Here is a 16,579-nt window from a genome sequence, read left to right as displayed (position 1 = left end):
AGGCTGGAAAGCTAGAAGCCTTTGTCACGTTGTGGCATAAGATATAGTAAAAGCAAGCATACGACAACTCAGAAGGCAGAAGAAGGACATCCCTACTGGGAGCCAGAAACTCCAAGGGAAGAAGCTCTATGGAAAGAGACAGATGATAGTGCGTAATGCTGTTTTCAGCAGTTTTGTAAGAGAGAAGAACTCTGGAAAGAACTAGCTTGTTTGTAGGCAATTATAAAAGGGATAGGCAAAGTCCAGTGATAGGGCCTTGTAAGACTGGAAAGGCCAACGGCCTCTATACCCCAAACAGCAAAACATAAGCCTGTACAACATTTTAAACTAGGGGTCTGACAAACTTTTCTGTAATAGCCCAGATTATAAATATTTTAGGCTTTGTGAGCTGTATGATCTGTTGCAACAACTTAGCTCTCCGGCAGTGCCACAAAAACAGCGTGTCTATGTCCCAAAAACTTTATTTATGGACAATGAAATTTCAACTTCACTTAATTTTTATGTGTCATGAACTGCTTTTTTCCCCAACAGTGATTAAAAAATGTAAAACCTATTCTTAACTTCTGGGTGTACATAAACAGGTGGTGGGTCTATAGACCTCTGCCTTAAATTTCAGGGTTTTCCCAGTTAAGTCATAAAGAGGAAGCTGGCATTATGCAAACATCAGACTACAAGTGCTCCCTTCCCACTAAGCCCATAGCTTCAAGGAAGTCCCACCTAATGACTTAAGAGAGAGGCACAAAGACAAAACAACAAACAAAACAGGCTAGGAAACTCTGTTAAAGCTTTGGCTATGGTTTCTGAGAGCTGACTGGAAACGGACAGACCTGGCCATAAAGCCTCAGCCCCCACTTTCTGCACGTACTAGTGCAATGACCAAGACCAACAATGACTTGGTTTACAAAATTTGTTTACCTCTGAGGCCTCAGGCTGAAGGGGCCACAACCAACATTAGTCAAGTCTGGACTGCAGAGCACCACTGACAGTGTGTGAAAAACTGACATTTCTGGGTGTATTTTTTTTTTTAAGATTTTATTTATTTGATAGAGCACAAGTAGGAAGAGCAGCAGACAGAGGGGCAGGCAGAGGGAGAAGCAGGCTCCCCGCTGAGCAGAGAGGCTCGATCCCAGGAACCCAGCCCTGACATTTCTAGGTTTAAATAATTATGTTTTGGGTCTTTTTGATCAGCCTATCCTAACTAATATGTTCCCCAAACAAATTTTCTGAGTATTATTTGTAACAGGGGCAAAACTGGAAACAAGGTAAGTGGTTAAATATAATAGACTACTGTGCTAAGATTAAGAATGATGACAGGGCACCTGGGTGGCTCAGTCGGTTAAGGGTCCAACTTTTTTTTAAGATCTTATTTATTTATTTATTTATTTATTTGACAGAGAGAGACACAGCGAGAGAGGGAACACAAACAGGGGGAGTGGGAGAGGGAGAAACAGGCTTCCCGCTGAGCTGGGAGCCCGATGTGGGGCTCGATCCCAGGACCCTGAGATCATGACCTGAGCCGAAGGCAGATGCTTAACGACTGAGCCACCCAGGCGCCCTAAGGGTCGAACTCTTGATATCAGCTCAGGTCTTGATCTCAGGGTTGTGAGTTCAAGCCCCGTGTTGGGCTCCACACTGGCTGTGGAGCCTCCTTAAAAAAAAAAAAAAAAAGAAAGAAAAAGATAATTACAGAGTATCAGTATGGAAATTTCTTCATGAGATATTAAATTAACAAACAGCCATGAAAGAACAGATACACTGTGGACCTCTTTTTACGAATACATAAACACATACAGAAAACATCTGGGATAGATTCCTTTGGAGCATTTGTCAGAGCTGTCACATACACACACCTATGGGATAATCTGATCAATGTATGTATTCTCCCACTAAAATGCGAGGACAGGTTTCATGAGAGTTTTGCTCAACATTATGTTCCTGAGCCTAGCATAATGTCTATCATATGGTAGGTGCTCAATAAATAGATGCTAAGTGAATGAAGGCAAGCTGCATTTCAAATGATGGACCCCTATTAAACTACTGCCAATATCTTAATCTGGAATGCCCACAAAAGAAGTTTTTCAGTGAATTCCTAATTAATGATATCAGTCAATTCCTGACCAATATTTTTTGAACTGTCCCCATGCTCTCAAGTATTTAGCACTCTTTTCCATTGTAACAAATGGGGTAAAGTATGAGAAAGATGACCAAATCTTCAATAAAGAGTATCAGATTACATAACCTCCTGGGGGTGGGGTGGGGAGTGTCACTACTTATCTTGCTAGTTCTCAACAATACCAGAACTCAATGAACAGTGTTGGGTTGAACTGTATGTAACTGCGGTTTTGGGGGTAAAAATAAATGGCCAAATGTGGACAACTGTGGATAATTTGGTTTAACCTAGTTCTTAATAATGATATTGATTCATCGAAATGTTGTAACTGTTGGTTTAATGCTAATTAAACCAATAATCAAATTTTATGATAGTCTCAAGTTTTGACGGAGGCTATAGTTGAAAGGAAAGCTTATCTAGTGGCTTAACAGAGAAGTTTCGGAGAAAAGAGGTTGTCACAGGTCATCTTCGGATGTTCATACCTGTTTAGAATTTTAACATGTAGTGAAATTTACCAGGCACAAGTAGACCCTTCCACATTAGAAATCTGTTTCTTACAATTTCAAAGATCATGATAAATATCAAAAGTAGGTATTATCTGGTTTTTTGTTGTGTGTGCTGCAGCTTGTTATCCTGTTATTTAAACAAAACCAGCTTGTTATCCTGTTATTTAAGTAGCCCACCAAAGGAATTGCAATAATATTCCTTCCTGGGCAATCTGGTAAATGTCACCATGCTGGAACATACATGAATCCTGAAATGAGAGACAAGACCCTCTAGGACTGCAGTCCTCATCAGTGTTTCAAAGCAAATGCAATTTCCAAGTCTCAAGAAGAGTCCACTTCGTAGGTGAACTTAAACAGCGTTCAGATGGGATCAATTCTTTTAGAACATATACCCCCAGATAGGACCTAACATGAACTTGCCACAGACACACCTACATGGTAACAAACAGTAGTAAATCATGTTCTCGAGGGGCTGAAACAGAAATGGATCACAGTTCCTCTGGGTCATTTTTTTTTTTTTTTTAAAGATTTTATTTATTTGACAGAGCACAAGCAGAGGGAGAGAGAGGGAGAAGCAGGTTCCCTGCTGAGCGAGGAGCCCGATGTGGGACTCGATCCCAGGACCCTGGGATCATGACCTGGGCCGAAGGCAGCCGCTTAACCGACTGAGCCACCCAGGCGTCCCCCTCTGGGTCATTTAAAAGGCGTTCCTATGGGCGCCTGGGTGGCTCAGCTGTTTAAGCGTCTGGCTCGTGATTTTGGCTCAGGTCATGATCTCATGAGTCATGGGATAGGACTGAGCCCCAAGTCAGGCTCCACGCCCAGTGGGGAGTCTGCTTAAAGATTCTGTCCCTCTCCCTATGCCCTGCCCCCTTCCTGTGCGCATGCACACTCTCTTTAAAGTGAATAAATCTTAAAAAAAAAAATAAAAGCCCATTTAAAAAGGACCCATTTATTATTGGTTTATTTCATAAAATCAAAGAAATAATGTCAGTCTTTGAAACTTCACACACTTTGTTCACTAGCTAAAATCTATGAATGAATCAGAGAACATATAGCAGCTTGTATTAACAGGGAAAAAAATTCATTTGGTAAGTGAAATGTAAGGTACCTTACATCATATATATAATGATACATATATATACTGATAATATAGCTGATTTTTCAAACTTAAACTTCAGGTACCACGGACTACATCTGGTGAGTCCCACTAGGAAAGCGAAGGTAATGATGTTTCTAAACACAGAAGCCCTTGGGGCACCTGGGTGGCTCAGTCGCTTAAGCATCTGCCTTGGGTTTGGGTCATGATCTTGGGCTCTCTGCTCAGCGGGGAGCCTACTTCTCCCTCTCCCTCTGCCTGCTGTTTCCCCTGCTTATGCTTGCTTGCTCTCTCTCTCTGTCAAATAAATAAATAAAATCTTAAAAAAATAGTAAACACAGGAGTCCAAACATCAGGGAACACTACAAGGTAACCCTGTGCGCGCTGAGTAATACTCTTAAATTGCTTTTAAAAGGGCACATCACATCAGCGAAGGGAGATGCCACCTGCTGGCCAACTCGCAGAATGGCAGGAAAACCATGAGTTCACGGGCTTCAGAAGCTGCCAGGACAAACCATCCTTTTTTTTAGAAGAAGGAGAACGAGAGTATGCTAACGATCATTTTACCCCCTCTGAATTTATGGAGAGCCACGTGTGAAGTGGTTGCCCCAGAACGTGCCCTGGCAGCAATGGCAGCACAGTCCTGTGGGCTTCTGCCTCAGAGTGCTTTCCTGACCACGCCAGGCAAGGAGCTGACGCCGCAAACCCTGCTAGAAAGACACTCTGCATGAGTGCCGTCCCCCCAGGATGATTCAACCTCAGTAAAGAGATTGTGCCACCCCAAGACACCCTGACCAAATAAATCTCCCAGCCACACCAGACCCATGTCCTTCCCGTTCCATCATCAACTCTGCACCAGGGAGCAAAGAAGGGTTCAGGTTTGGGTCTCCTCATCCTCTCCAGAGTCTACAGATAGCTTCTTCAACGAGAAGGGGCACACACAATGCACTCAGTGGCTCTGATTTAGTCACAAGCAAAGTATCCTTAGAAAACCATGGCCTATTATGACAAAAATGGCCAAATCATGAATTCTGTGTAACAAGTCAGTGAATTTTGTGCTGCATAGCCACAAGGTGGTGGTCAGCATGAAGTCAGAGGGCAAAGGTTAGCAATGCCAATCCAACTTCAGCAGTAAGAGATACCTCCCCAAACCAAGATTCTACGTGCTTTGGTAAGTACGCTGCTATGGCAGAGATGGGTGCGTCGTCTGCGTATTTCTTAGAAGCTACTACCCAGAGTTCTGGGCTCCGGGGATACACCAGCAAACCAGAGGCAAAGCTCCGTGCCGATCGGGGCACCCACTTCAGTGTGGGGAAGATGATGATGAGCAAGTGTTTGTAGCACACGATGTAAGGTGACGAGTGTGCTGCAAAAAAAGAAACAGCTGAGGTGGGGGAGGTGTCTGGGCATGTATTCGTGACAGGCTGGGGTTCCAGTTTTAACTAGGTGGTCACGGTAAGTCTCATGGAAAAGGTAACAAATGAGCAAAAATTTGAAGGACAAGGGGCAGTGAGCCATGCAGGCATCTGTGGAAAAACCCCACAGGGCGAACAGCAGTGCGAAGTCCCGATACAGGAGCTCATCCAGCATGAGTGAAGATCAGCAAGGAGGTCATGGTGGCCACAGCACGGGGTAGCATGAGGCAGGAGGGTGAGGAAGTGCCAAAGGAGAGTTCAGAGAGGCACAGGGCTGAAGAGGCAGATCAGAGGGGCCTCGGAGACCAACTGCAAGGCTCTGGCTATTCCTCGGAGTGAAGAGGAGGCAACACAGGTTGTCAGCAGTAGAAACACAATCTGATCCACTTTTGACAAGGATTGCTCTGGCTGCTGTGTTACACGGGGGTGGGGGTCACTACCACTGACAGTATCAAAAACCAGTGTAATACACACGCATTTATCATTTTGTATCCGGAGGAAATTCTTATGTTGGCAATAGTATCCATCTTGCTAACTTGGCTGACATATTACACCTACCCTCTTGAGGGTCCCCTGGGATTTTGGTCAGCATGCTATTTCTCAGTATAAAGCCCCCTTTCCCTTAAGAAAATGCACAGAAGCAGAAAAGAAGAGAGTGAATCCAAAAGGAAGGAGTGATGGGGACCCTGTGCCCAGGGCTCAGAACTCCAGCAGGAATAGAAGCAGGGAGGCCAATTTGGAGGCTCCTTGCAGAGATCCAGGGAAAGCTGACAACAAGGTAGTGAGAGGTGCCCGGACCTGGGAGCATGGAGGACAGCACCAAAGAAATCGCCCACAGGCTGGATGTAGAGAAAGAGAGGAGGCAGGGACTCCTGTGGTTTGGGAGTGAACATCATGGTGGGGTATCAGAATTCTGACTCAGACACACTGGGTTGGAGGTGACGGTCAGCAGACAGGAGGGTAGAGGAATCTGAGGTGTGGAGAGAGGTGTGGGCTGCAGATAGACTTGCGAGCCACTGGCATACAGATGATCTGTAAAGCCATGATGTTAAGTGCAGAGAGAGTACCAAGGGAGCAATGTGGAGTGAGAGAAGACAAGAAGTCAAGCCCAGGCTGCCCCACACGAGAGGGTGGGGAGAAGAGGAGGCACCATTAGGCGCCTGTGACAGAGGCTGAAAGAAGGCATGAGACAAAAGAGAGGAAGAGGGACCCCTGTCTGATGCCAAAGTGGGCTCAGGGAGTGTTCTGACCATTCAGATAGGACACAACTATACTCCTAAGAGCATGCCTGGTGCTCATCAGCCCGGCAGGAACAACCAATGGCCTCCACTACCGTTTCTCCTTCTCACTCACACCTCCTGTCTTCCACGGTACTGGGGACAGTGTTACACAAACATCTGTCTCCAGAGCTGAGGCAGCCTCCGGAGTCGGACAGATGTCTTCCTCTTGCCAAGGTGCCCTGAGCCCTGCCGGCAATCTCCTGACTGAGAAGACAGTGTGAAACAGGAGGAAGCTCCGCACTGGGGCCAGCTTTGCCTCAGCTCTGCTGGTTCCAACCTGAGTGGTCCCACGCAGTGCAGTCCTTCCAAGCCCTAACTTCCACACCCATAAAGGGGCCTCTGTGTTGTAAAGCTGAAAGCAGTTAAATTCACAGCATGCCAGCAAGAACAGAGCCTGGGAAACAGTGGTGCTCAGTGAGGATTTTCTCCTGCCTCTCTTCTTTTGCTTCTATAAACCACAGCTCAGAAAACCAGACCTGCATGAAACAGGTGTGGCCAAGCTGGCATTCAGCTCTCTTCCTCCTCCAGGTCAGGGCCTGAATATAAAGGTGTGCATGTGCCTGCAGTCCTGAAGCTCCCTTCACGGGGCCACAGAGGCCTCGGCGACCAAGAGGAAGACTTCTGCTAAGTCATTCTGACATGAATCACCCAGAGCAGAGATATCAGGCAGGCCTGGTAAACTTCACCTAGCTCTCAGGTGCCAGGTGCTCACCCTAGGAGAGGCCCATCCAGTCCTCAACCTGTCAAGCCCCCCACCCTCCACATGAAGCCATCTTAATGGCTCTGCACCACTCAACTCTACTGGAAGGGAGAGGGCTCCCCGAGTCATGTCATCTACTTGCCTCGTACCCAGCTTGTGGAGGAACTGTGCCCTGGCTTACCTTCTCGATGTCTACCAGTTCGGTCTCATAGATCTCCGCAATGGTGATGTGGTGCTTGGCTGCGATCGTAAACCTTCCCTGGGGGGAAAAACAAAAAAACAGAGTCACGTTTTGCTTTTACCTTTTTGAATGCCAATCCCTTTGGGAAACAAAAAACAACAGCAAAAGTACAACTGTAAGCCATCTCCAGGATTCCACCCCACAGCCGCTCAAGCAAGGCAGTGTCTTACCATGTCTGTGTAAATGTCGATGGCTGCATTTAAGCAGTTGATAGCCTCTGAAGCGAAGGCATTTAAGAAAAACAATGAAAAATCCATTCAGTCAAAGAGGGTTCCGGGGAGCCTATCTTCCTGGCTGTTACTAGAACGTTAAAGAGGTTGCATTTGGGGTGGACGGTGGGCAGCCAAGTTAGTAAAAAGCAAGCAGAAATCACACAAGGCCAGACACCTCAGTATGCTTGGTCCCCAGCAGGGGTAGTGCAATTTAGAGAACTGGAGCTGGCGTGGGACTGGCTCAGTACTCTCAACCTGACAGTGAAGACCCCATCCAGGGCCAAGACTGCATTAAAAAACAGACAAACCATGAGGGCTGTCATCGACACTGATCAGCTCTAGCTGCTAAAACATAAATGTAAATGCATTCTTCACTGATATCATGTATATATATGAATTCTGGAAGACAGTCCTTCATAAGGAAGATCATTTCAATAGATTTGATTCTTCATGCAGCCAAAATCAAAAGCACTTTGAAATACCTGTTCAAACAACTCTTAAGCAAAGTCAACATTTCATACAATGTTAAAAGATGCTAACTTTTGGTGTACCAGTATATGCCAAAAGGAAGAAAAAAAATCTAGTAAGTGATACTGCTAATAAATTCTATTAATTTTCTGAAACACTAAACCAACAAATTTCCTGTCACAAAATGGTGGTCCTTATAATGTTGACATATGGGCAACAGCTCCAAATTTATTGCTTTTGCTTTAAAGGAGGCAGCAAAGAGAAAAGGCCTGACTGAAGAATTAGAAAGGTACACAGATTAACAAAATTAAAAGCAACTTTCTCCCAAGCTATATTAAGAAATGTGGTTTGTTACACCTTTAAAAATACAAAAAAATAAGCTACCCAGAATGCCACTCAAACCCACTGCTAGTATTTTGATGCACTTTTCCTTCCAGTGTTTTCTGGATGCATTTCTATGTGCACATATTTCTTTATAAATTTGAGATCTCAATTCTCATGTGGTTCTTTGGTTACCATGTGGACAATGACCAGTCATTGAAGAAGCTCTGAATCCAGGGACTTTAATGCCTGCATCATATTCTAGAATACTGATGCACTGTAATTTTACCATTCTATCCTTGCTGTTCATTTAGGCCGCGTCTAGTTTTTCACGTTCGGATATAGAGTGTGACAATCTTTATACAAAAGCCCTCGAAGCATTTTCATTCTCAATGATATATATTCATAATAAAAGTTGGGATTTTTGTGTTAAAATACACTGCTAAAAGAGAAAAATGGGAGACTCCACAGCCTCCAGCGCGTGTGCTACAGGAATAAGTTAGTACTTTTAATCACCAAATGTATACTCTTAACTTAAAAAAAAAAAATTTGCAAAATTTTGCCACTTTAAATACCCAAGTTCATTCTTTCTTCAAAACCAGTACTTTGAAAAACACTCTTTAAAAAGTCAGATGAATACTGTGTGAATAAGTTTTTAACTATCAGATATTATAATCTCCCATTAACTGGATCTTAAAATGCACCAGGTATTTAGGAGTGAGGGACCATTCCTTTTCTTTAATGAGTAATAATATATTCATAAAATTAAATGGCATTTAAGAAAACAGTGCTGTCAACTAAACATCTAGGACAAATTAAACATAATTTCTCCTCATAAAAGCTCAAAATGATTACAGAAAAATCCCTAAAATTACTAAAATGTCTATTTTCCCAAAGCGCAAAAATTTATTTTTACCTGGACTCCAAGGTCCAGCGGCATACCCTGTGAGAAAGGTCCCTGACATCGACCCTACCGTTCTAGTTGCGCAGAGATGGAGGCACATCTTACCTTGAGGGTCTGCCTTCTTGTAAGCATTGCCAGCATCCACAAAGCTGGTGGCAGAATCATGCTTGCTCTGAAGCTGCATATGGAGCTTGGCTGCCTGACAAAATGCATTTCCTGCAGCTGAAGAAGACAAATCACTACAATTAATCACAGAGGAGCAGGTGTCCCCAGGGTGGTCCGTGCTCTAAGTGCTGGACCTACACCTAGAAAAGTTCCTTGTCACTGAAAAGAAGCATTCCAGTCAGAAGCACATGTAAATGTGGTCAAGTGCACTTCAGGTATGTGTAAAGAAACCAGAACCAAGTTCAACGGTGACAAAAGTGTCTCTCAGCTCCAGGAAACCTCCCAAGGGGCGCCTGGGCAACAGGCCTCCATTTAGTACCACAGCCAGTCACGTTCAACTCTGTCCCCCAGCATATATTAAACACTGACCAGGGCTTCAGGCCACAAGTGTTTAAAGAAAGGTAAAACACTGAGGTCAAGGATACTTATTTACTCATCTTTCTATCTCACAGTGTCCATTGGACTTGGCTGTCATTGTTGAAGAAAGCATTAATGGAAGCTTCTTGGACATAGTAAGTATCTCAAAGAGTGAAAATCAAGGCCCACAATTTCAAAACTCGAAGTTTCTTAAGTTATAACAAAATCGGACTGAATTTCATATGAGGTTTAACATGTCTTTATCTCCCACTTAGTGTGAAAACTTGCACATTCCCTGTGGGATGATGGATGGGTTTGGTTACAGGGTGCTGTCCAGGTTTCTGTTGGAACAAGGCACAGTGTGAAAGTTTTATGCACTTAATTTTTTCAGAAAAGGTTTTGATCAGGGACTGCAGATTCTGGAGTGGCAGAAAAGAATAAGGGAAGGAATCCCTAACATAGGAGTCACACGAACAAGGAACAAATGCTTGAAGGTAAGAGAAGGCAGGGAACAGAGGCCAGTGACAAGTCCATGCTGCCTGCAGGAGGGATGAACACAGTGGGCAGGGGAAGTGAAGGCTGAAGGTGCCATGGGCCCAGTTCTGGGAGGCTTAAATGCCAGCACGAGGAACCTGGACAAGGATGAGCCCACCCACTGTCCTGAAGTTCTTGGCTCAGAGAGAACCACCACAGACTGGGAAGCACGAGGCCTGTGGAGTCACAGCTCAGTAAGGTCTGGAATAGGGAAGTCAGCACTAACAGGAATGGATGGGAAAGAGATCCCTCCACTAGGAAAAACATGATGAAGAATATTATAAGAATTTTTGGTACTTAAAAAAAATGTTTTTAGTCATTTCAAAAACATTCAGAAAAGTACAGAAAATCACGACAGACACCAAAAAACCCACTGCTGGTATTAAGAAATAAAGCATTCAATTCCACAAAGCTTTGGCTATCATCCCTTATTCTGACCCCTCTTCCAGAGGTAACCACACAATTCCTACTCAGGCTTCTGGACTTCCACTAAGGGAAAAGAAGCAGTACAGACTCCTGATCCAGCCTGCCCAGGCTCAACTCTGGCTCTGTGCCAGACAAAAAGAGTGCCCAGGCAGTGTTGAAAATACTCAGCCATCAGTGCGGCACAGGCACTGAGCAATCAAAGAGGAAGTGGCCCCCAGTTGGAGCTGGGACTGGAGAACACCTGCCCACCAGGCTTTACCCCTTAAACTGGTGACTCATAGGGCTGGCAGTCCCAGAGGAGGGGCCAAGCCTGCCGCCAGGGGAGTAGGCAGGCACATGGGTACCTGTGACAGCAGCTAACTGAATGGCAGCTCTGATGGGCTCTGCCTAAGGAGAGTACAGTAATAGCTTGGACCTCCCAAGTAAAGTGCTTCCGACAGACTGGCTCCTGTTATGCATGCATTGGCCAATCTCATTAGTACACGTGAATCTATCCTTAGACCACACCTTTATAAAATACAAAAGATAAAAAATGCTGAGACAATGTCTTTTCTCCTCTATTGTTTTCATTATGTTATAATTCAGGTATAAGTACATTTTGAAAACATAACACATCCTTTTAACTTAAAACTAAACCTATAAATGAATTTTAGTCAGAAAGGAACTTTCAGATTCATGTATTTCTACAGCAATTTCTTCATAGAAATGCTTTTAAAGTTTCAGCCTTAATGGGTAAATCAACACAGCATACACCCTAAGCTTATACAATGTTATAGTCCATTATATCTCAATAAAACTGGGGGAAAAAAGCAGATGGGGAAATGATTTGTAGAGGGCAAAGGCCCTACTTTAGATCACACAGCAGGTGCAAGCCAGGGCTAGAGACTCAGTCCCTGCTCCAGCTGAAGGCAGTCTCTATTTTTACGACAGAAAGACCCTATCACAGAGACACAACAAGTCCCTTTTTACATGGTAGGGGATGAATTTGTTTCTCAAATCAGTGTTAGAAACAGTCATCCTTTCTCAGACCAGTAAAATAATTCCACTGTTTTGGAATTGATTTTGTTACGTGTCATTTCACTGGATAGAAAGTGTTAGTAAGTGACAATAAAAATGTTGAGGTTTATAGAAATAACACCCTCACTGGGTGTTCCATTTCTCAATGGAAACTCAATCAGCTATCACAGAGCTGTTCCCACAGCAAGAAATTCTCATCCAATGTTTAGGTAAAGAAAAATAGGCTTTGTTCACTTAGATCAAGGTTCTTTTCTCCCAGACCACAATGGCCACACCAGTTACTCCAGCATGCACACCTGTCTCAGCCAACAGGAGGAAATGCAGACAGTTATTTCTTCCTTCAAGATGATTTTAAAGTTATTTGCCTGAAAAGCAAACAAACAAAAACTTTATACATACCACTCCAATTTTTAGCCATCTTGAACATATTTGCAGCTCTGGTATACATTTCACAAGCCTCTTCTATTTTTGTGTTTCCTCTGAGAAAAATTTAAAAAGGAGGTTAAGTTTTACTACAGCAACCATCCACATCTCTAATTCTCCCTCCCTCAAATAATAAGTATTTAATGAGCACTTACTATGTGCCAGACAAGTATTAACAGCTGCTCACTCAAAGCATACACTCTTATTATCCCTATTTTCCAAATGAGGAAACTGAGGCATACAAAAGTAAAGTAACTAGCCCAAGGTCACATAGCAAGAATGCCACAGAACTGAGACTCAAATACAGATCTGGCTGATCTCAGAGCCATGCCCTTAACCAATTTCCATGCATGGAAATTGCAGTTTTAGGTCAATCGGAGAAATAAGAAGTACATTATTCAAATGAGATTAAATTTTGAAGGTTAAAGACATTTTTACCCTGTTAATTTTTAAGAGTTTGGCACTATGTTTATTTAGACTTTAAAAACAAAAAAACAAAAACCTAAAGCCAGAGCATAAAAGAAATGCCATGTTTTTTGACTGCTATATTATCACCTCTGGCAGGAGACAAGCTCTTCTCCAACGTGGAAGGGGCCTCAGAGTCCAGCCCATCACCCCATGTGGAAATGCATTTATGACATCCTGAGAGAAGGAAACTCTACTGCTGCTTGAATACATACTGTTCTGGAAAGTTCTCCACTAGACAGCTGATTCCACTGAGGGACAGCTTTAGCTGTCAGACATTTCTTCTTACACAAAGGCAAAAATAATCCTCTGTAACTAGCACCAGAGTTTTCCAATTTGACCTGGTTCTTCCTAAAAGCTAAACTAAGACCCCTCAATAAATGATGTTTCTCTACCTCGTCTATCTATGCTATAAACATAAATAACCAGAAAATGAAGACAAAGTACCGGGTGCAGTGCACATGAGGAATTCAGAGTGGTTTAAGGACATAAGGACTAAGAGAAAGGGGAGATCAAGGCTCACTCTTCAAGAGTAGGCACAATATGAACAAGAGTGAGCACACAGGCATATGCCAGAAACTCAAAGAGGCTCCGAGCTCCGGCAGAGGAGAATGGACAGCCCTGTGTCAATTCGTGTCCCAGTGCGGTACACTGAGGCTCACGTGTGACTTGCACCTTAGGCAGTAACTACTGTCTTACCCCAGGCTAGTTCTTTAACTTCTCTGGGCCTCAGTTTTTGCATGTGTAAACAGCGGATAATAGGATCTATACTGTTGGTCATTATAAAGATCAAAGGAAATAATCCATATATGGTGGCCACTGCAGGGCTTGACCCAGAGGTAGGTACTCAGTCAGGATGATTACTATAATTAGATTCATGTACTGAAGGCATAAAAACTTTTGGGCATATTTGTACAAATAAGGGACATGTCTGCTAAGGGACTTATATCTGAAATATGTAATGAACTCTTACAATTCAATAATAAAATGACCAATAATTAAAAAAATAGACAAAGGATCTGATTAGACATTTCCTCAAAGAAGATATACAAACAGCCAATAAGCACATGAAAAGATATTCAACATCATTAGCCATCAGGGAAATGCAAATCAAAACCACAAATGAGATCTCATTTCACACCAATAAGGATGGCTAGAATCGAAAGACAGTAACAAATGTTAGGGAGGATGTATAGAAACTGGAACCCTCCTATACTGCTGGTACAAATGTAAAATGCTGCAGCCACATTTAGTTAGTTGCTCAAAAGGTTAAACATAGAGTTACTATATGACCCAGCAACTCCACTCCTTGGTACACACCCAAGAGAAATGAAAAGACTACGTCCACACAAAAATTTGTATATAAACGTTCAACCCTAGCATCATTCATAACTGCCAGAAAGTGGAAACAACCTAAATGTCCATCAACTGATAAAAAAATGTGGTATACGCATACAATGGGATATTAGACAATAAAAAGAAATGAAGTACTGATAGATGCTCTAATATGGATAAGCCTTGAAAACATTATGTTAAATGAAAGAAGCCATGAGCATATTGAAGATTTCACTTCAGAGTAAGCAAATCTATAGAGACAGAATACAGATTAGTGGTTGCCTAGAGTTCTGGAGAAAAATGGGGAGAGGCAAGGAGAGTAGAGTTTCTTTTTGTGGCAATGAGAATGTTCTAAAATTGATTGTTATGATGGATGCACAGCTTTGTGACTATGCTAAAAACTACTGAATTGGACACTTTAAATGGATGAATTATACGGTATGTGAATTATATCTAAAGCTGTATCACTCCCGCCCCCCTCCACACAAAAAGAAAAAAGCCTTTGGGGGCTATGTCACACAGCGAATGACAGGATGGCGACAAGCCACCCCAAAAATGCAGTGTCAGAATTAGCAAAGCTTTCTTTCAATCACACCTTCATATATTAAAACAACAACAAAACAATTAGCTAATTACCGCAGTGGAAAATTCCTAAGTTTCTGATCTTAGCCGTAACTCCTTGGAGCTAACAAAGGCTTACCACTTTCTTATTTTTCTAAAGTGTACCAGGAATCCTGCACTGTAATTATAGTTCAATCATTCTTATTAAAGGTTTCCAAATAAAACTAGCTTAATTAAAATGTACTTTACCCTATTATTTTTGGAGACAGATTCAGCTAGGAATAATAGAACATCTACATTATGCTAGGTTTTATGTTGGATATTTCCACATGTTATGTCATTTTCATCATTATTACAACCACAATGAAAGATGTTAACTCCATTTGACAGAAGAGAAAACTGTATCTGGGGATGCCTGGCTCAGGTCATGATCCGGGGATCTTGGGATTGAGCCCTGCGTCAGGCTCCCTGCTCAGTGCGGAGCCTGCTTCTCCCTCTCCCTCTGCTTGTGCTCTCTCTCAAATAAATGAATAAAATCTAAAAAAAAAAAAGAAAAGAAAGAAAGCTGTATCTGGAGATCAATGGCTCACCCAAGGTCATCTAGCCAAGGTCAGTAGTGGAGCTGAACCTGATATCAAGTTCAGTGATCATTATAAAAATAATGAATATATTTTTATAAAAACTTAAGACTCTCACCTCTCCTAAAATAGAATCACGAGAAGTATACTCATTTTAAAAGCACTAGAAAAACTCACTTGTCATAAACACAACACAACTTTAACAATTCATGAAAAAATGTACTTCTGAAATCATTCCAAATGCCTACTGTGTTCTATTCATGTGAAAGTTAATGTTTCTGAGTTTTAAGGACAAATATTCAGAACTCATGTTCAAATAATTCAAATGATTGTTATTCAGAGCCCCCATAAGTGAGGTATAAAGATCCTTGAAAAGAGAAACAAGTTTCTAATGAGGGAATCTACATTGTAAAGTGATACAATATAAGTACAGGGCACTGACCTGACATTAAGAAAAGCTAAACTGAGCCAAATTAACTATTTGGGGAGATTATCCTACCATGAACTTGAAGAAAATGTTTTTTGCGCCACTAAAGGAAACAGTGACCAGCCTAAGAACCACCACTGCCACTACCATCACCTCCACCACCACCATCACCACCCCACCCATGCAGCCCCAGCTGACCCCACCAACTCTCAATTCCAGGGGCAAGGCTGACTCCCTTCCCTTCTTGACCATGCTTATTTAGGAGACATTCACTGAGATCAATAAGTGTCAGAAAACACTAAGAAAAGAATGTTCTTGGGGTGCCTGGGTGGCTCAGTCATTAAGCGTCTGCCTTCAGCTCAGGTCATGATCCCAAGGTCCTGGGATCGAGCCCCGCATCAGGCTCCCTGCTCAGCGGGGAGTCTGCTTCTCCCTCTGACCCTCCCCCCTCTCATGTGCTCTCTCTCTCTCAGTCTCTCTCTCTCAAATAAATAAATAAAATCTTTTAAATAAATAAATAAATAAATAAACAAAATCTTTAAAAAAAAAATAAAAAAGGAATGTTCTTGCCCACGAAGAGATCAGAATATTGAGGAAGAAGTATTTAACTTCAGGGCTTGGAAAAAAGATCGGAGTGCCCATCCCACCTCCCATGTTCCACTGAAGAAACGTGGTCAGAGCCACAATATGTCCCACCAGGAGCCAGTGAACCACAGAGCAGTGCCTTGAGCCGAGCCTGCAAGTCCCTGCCTCTCTTTACAATCCCATCCTGTCTGTTCCTATTCAGATGCTGGGGGGCACAGGGAGGAGAACCCAGCCTGAGAAACTATAGCCCATTATTTCAAAGAGCTCCCATAACATCTACATACAGATAAGTCATTGTTCTTTTAAAAACCAATTAATCCTCAAATAATCTGAAGTCTTGACTTTTCCTCATCCTGAATAAGAACTATTTTTAGAGCACTACAAAACCCTGGCAACCATAGTACACGCTCTTCTAGGACTGTGGGTGGAAAGAGGGGGACGTTAAAGTAG

At 42.8% G+C, this 16,579-nt stretch overlaps 1 protein-coding gene across 4 annotated transcripts in view; it reads right to left on the bottom strand.

The window, feature by feature from the left end:
* Positions 1-16,579, bottom strand: part of NAPB (NSF attachment protein beta) — a 42,437-nt gene that overhangs the window by 13,327 nt on the left and 12,531 nt on the right. The window contains exons 2-5 of one of the 4 annotated variants that reach the window (XM_035005740.1): positions 12,155-12,234; positions 9,362-9,478; positions 7,522-7,568; positions 7,292-7,369 (exon numbers count right to left, since the gene is read on the bottom strand). In XM_035005740.1, the coding sequence (XP_034861631.1) occupies positions 7,292-7,369; positions 7,522-7,568; positions 9,362-9,478; positions 12,155-12,234 (322 nt within the window). Of the gene's footprint in view, positions 1-7,291; positions 7,370-7,521; positions 7,569-9,361; positions 13,565-16,579 lie in introns of those variants that run through there. The other 3 variants (XM_035005738.1, XM_035005737.1, XM_035005739.1) reach the window with 3 other exon arrangements.

Source organism: Mirounga leonina, unplaced genomic scaffold (assembly GCF_011800145.1).
Source record: "Mirounga leonina isolate KUSES-001 unplaced genomic scaffold, KU_Mleo_1.0 Mir_150, whole genome shotgun sequence".
Lineage (NCBI taxonomy): Eukaryota > Metazoa > Chordata > Mammalia > Carnivora > Phocidae > Mirounga > Mirounga leonina.
The sequence above is the reverse complement of the archived record's forward strand: the minus strand, read 5'-3'. Positions and strand labels throughout refer to the sequence as shown.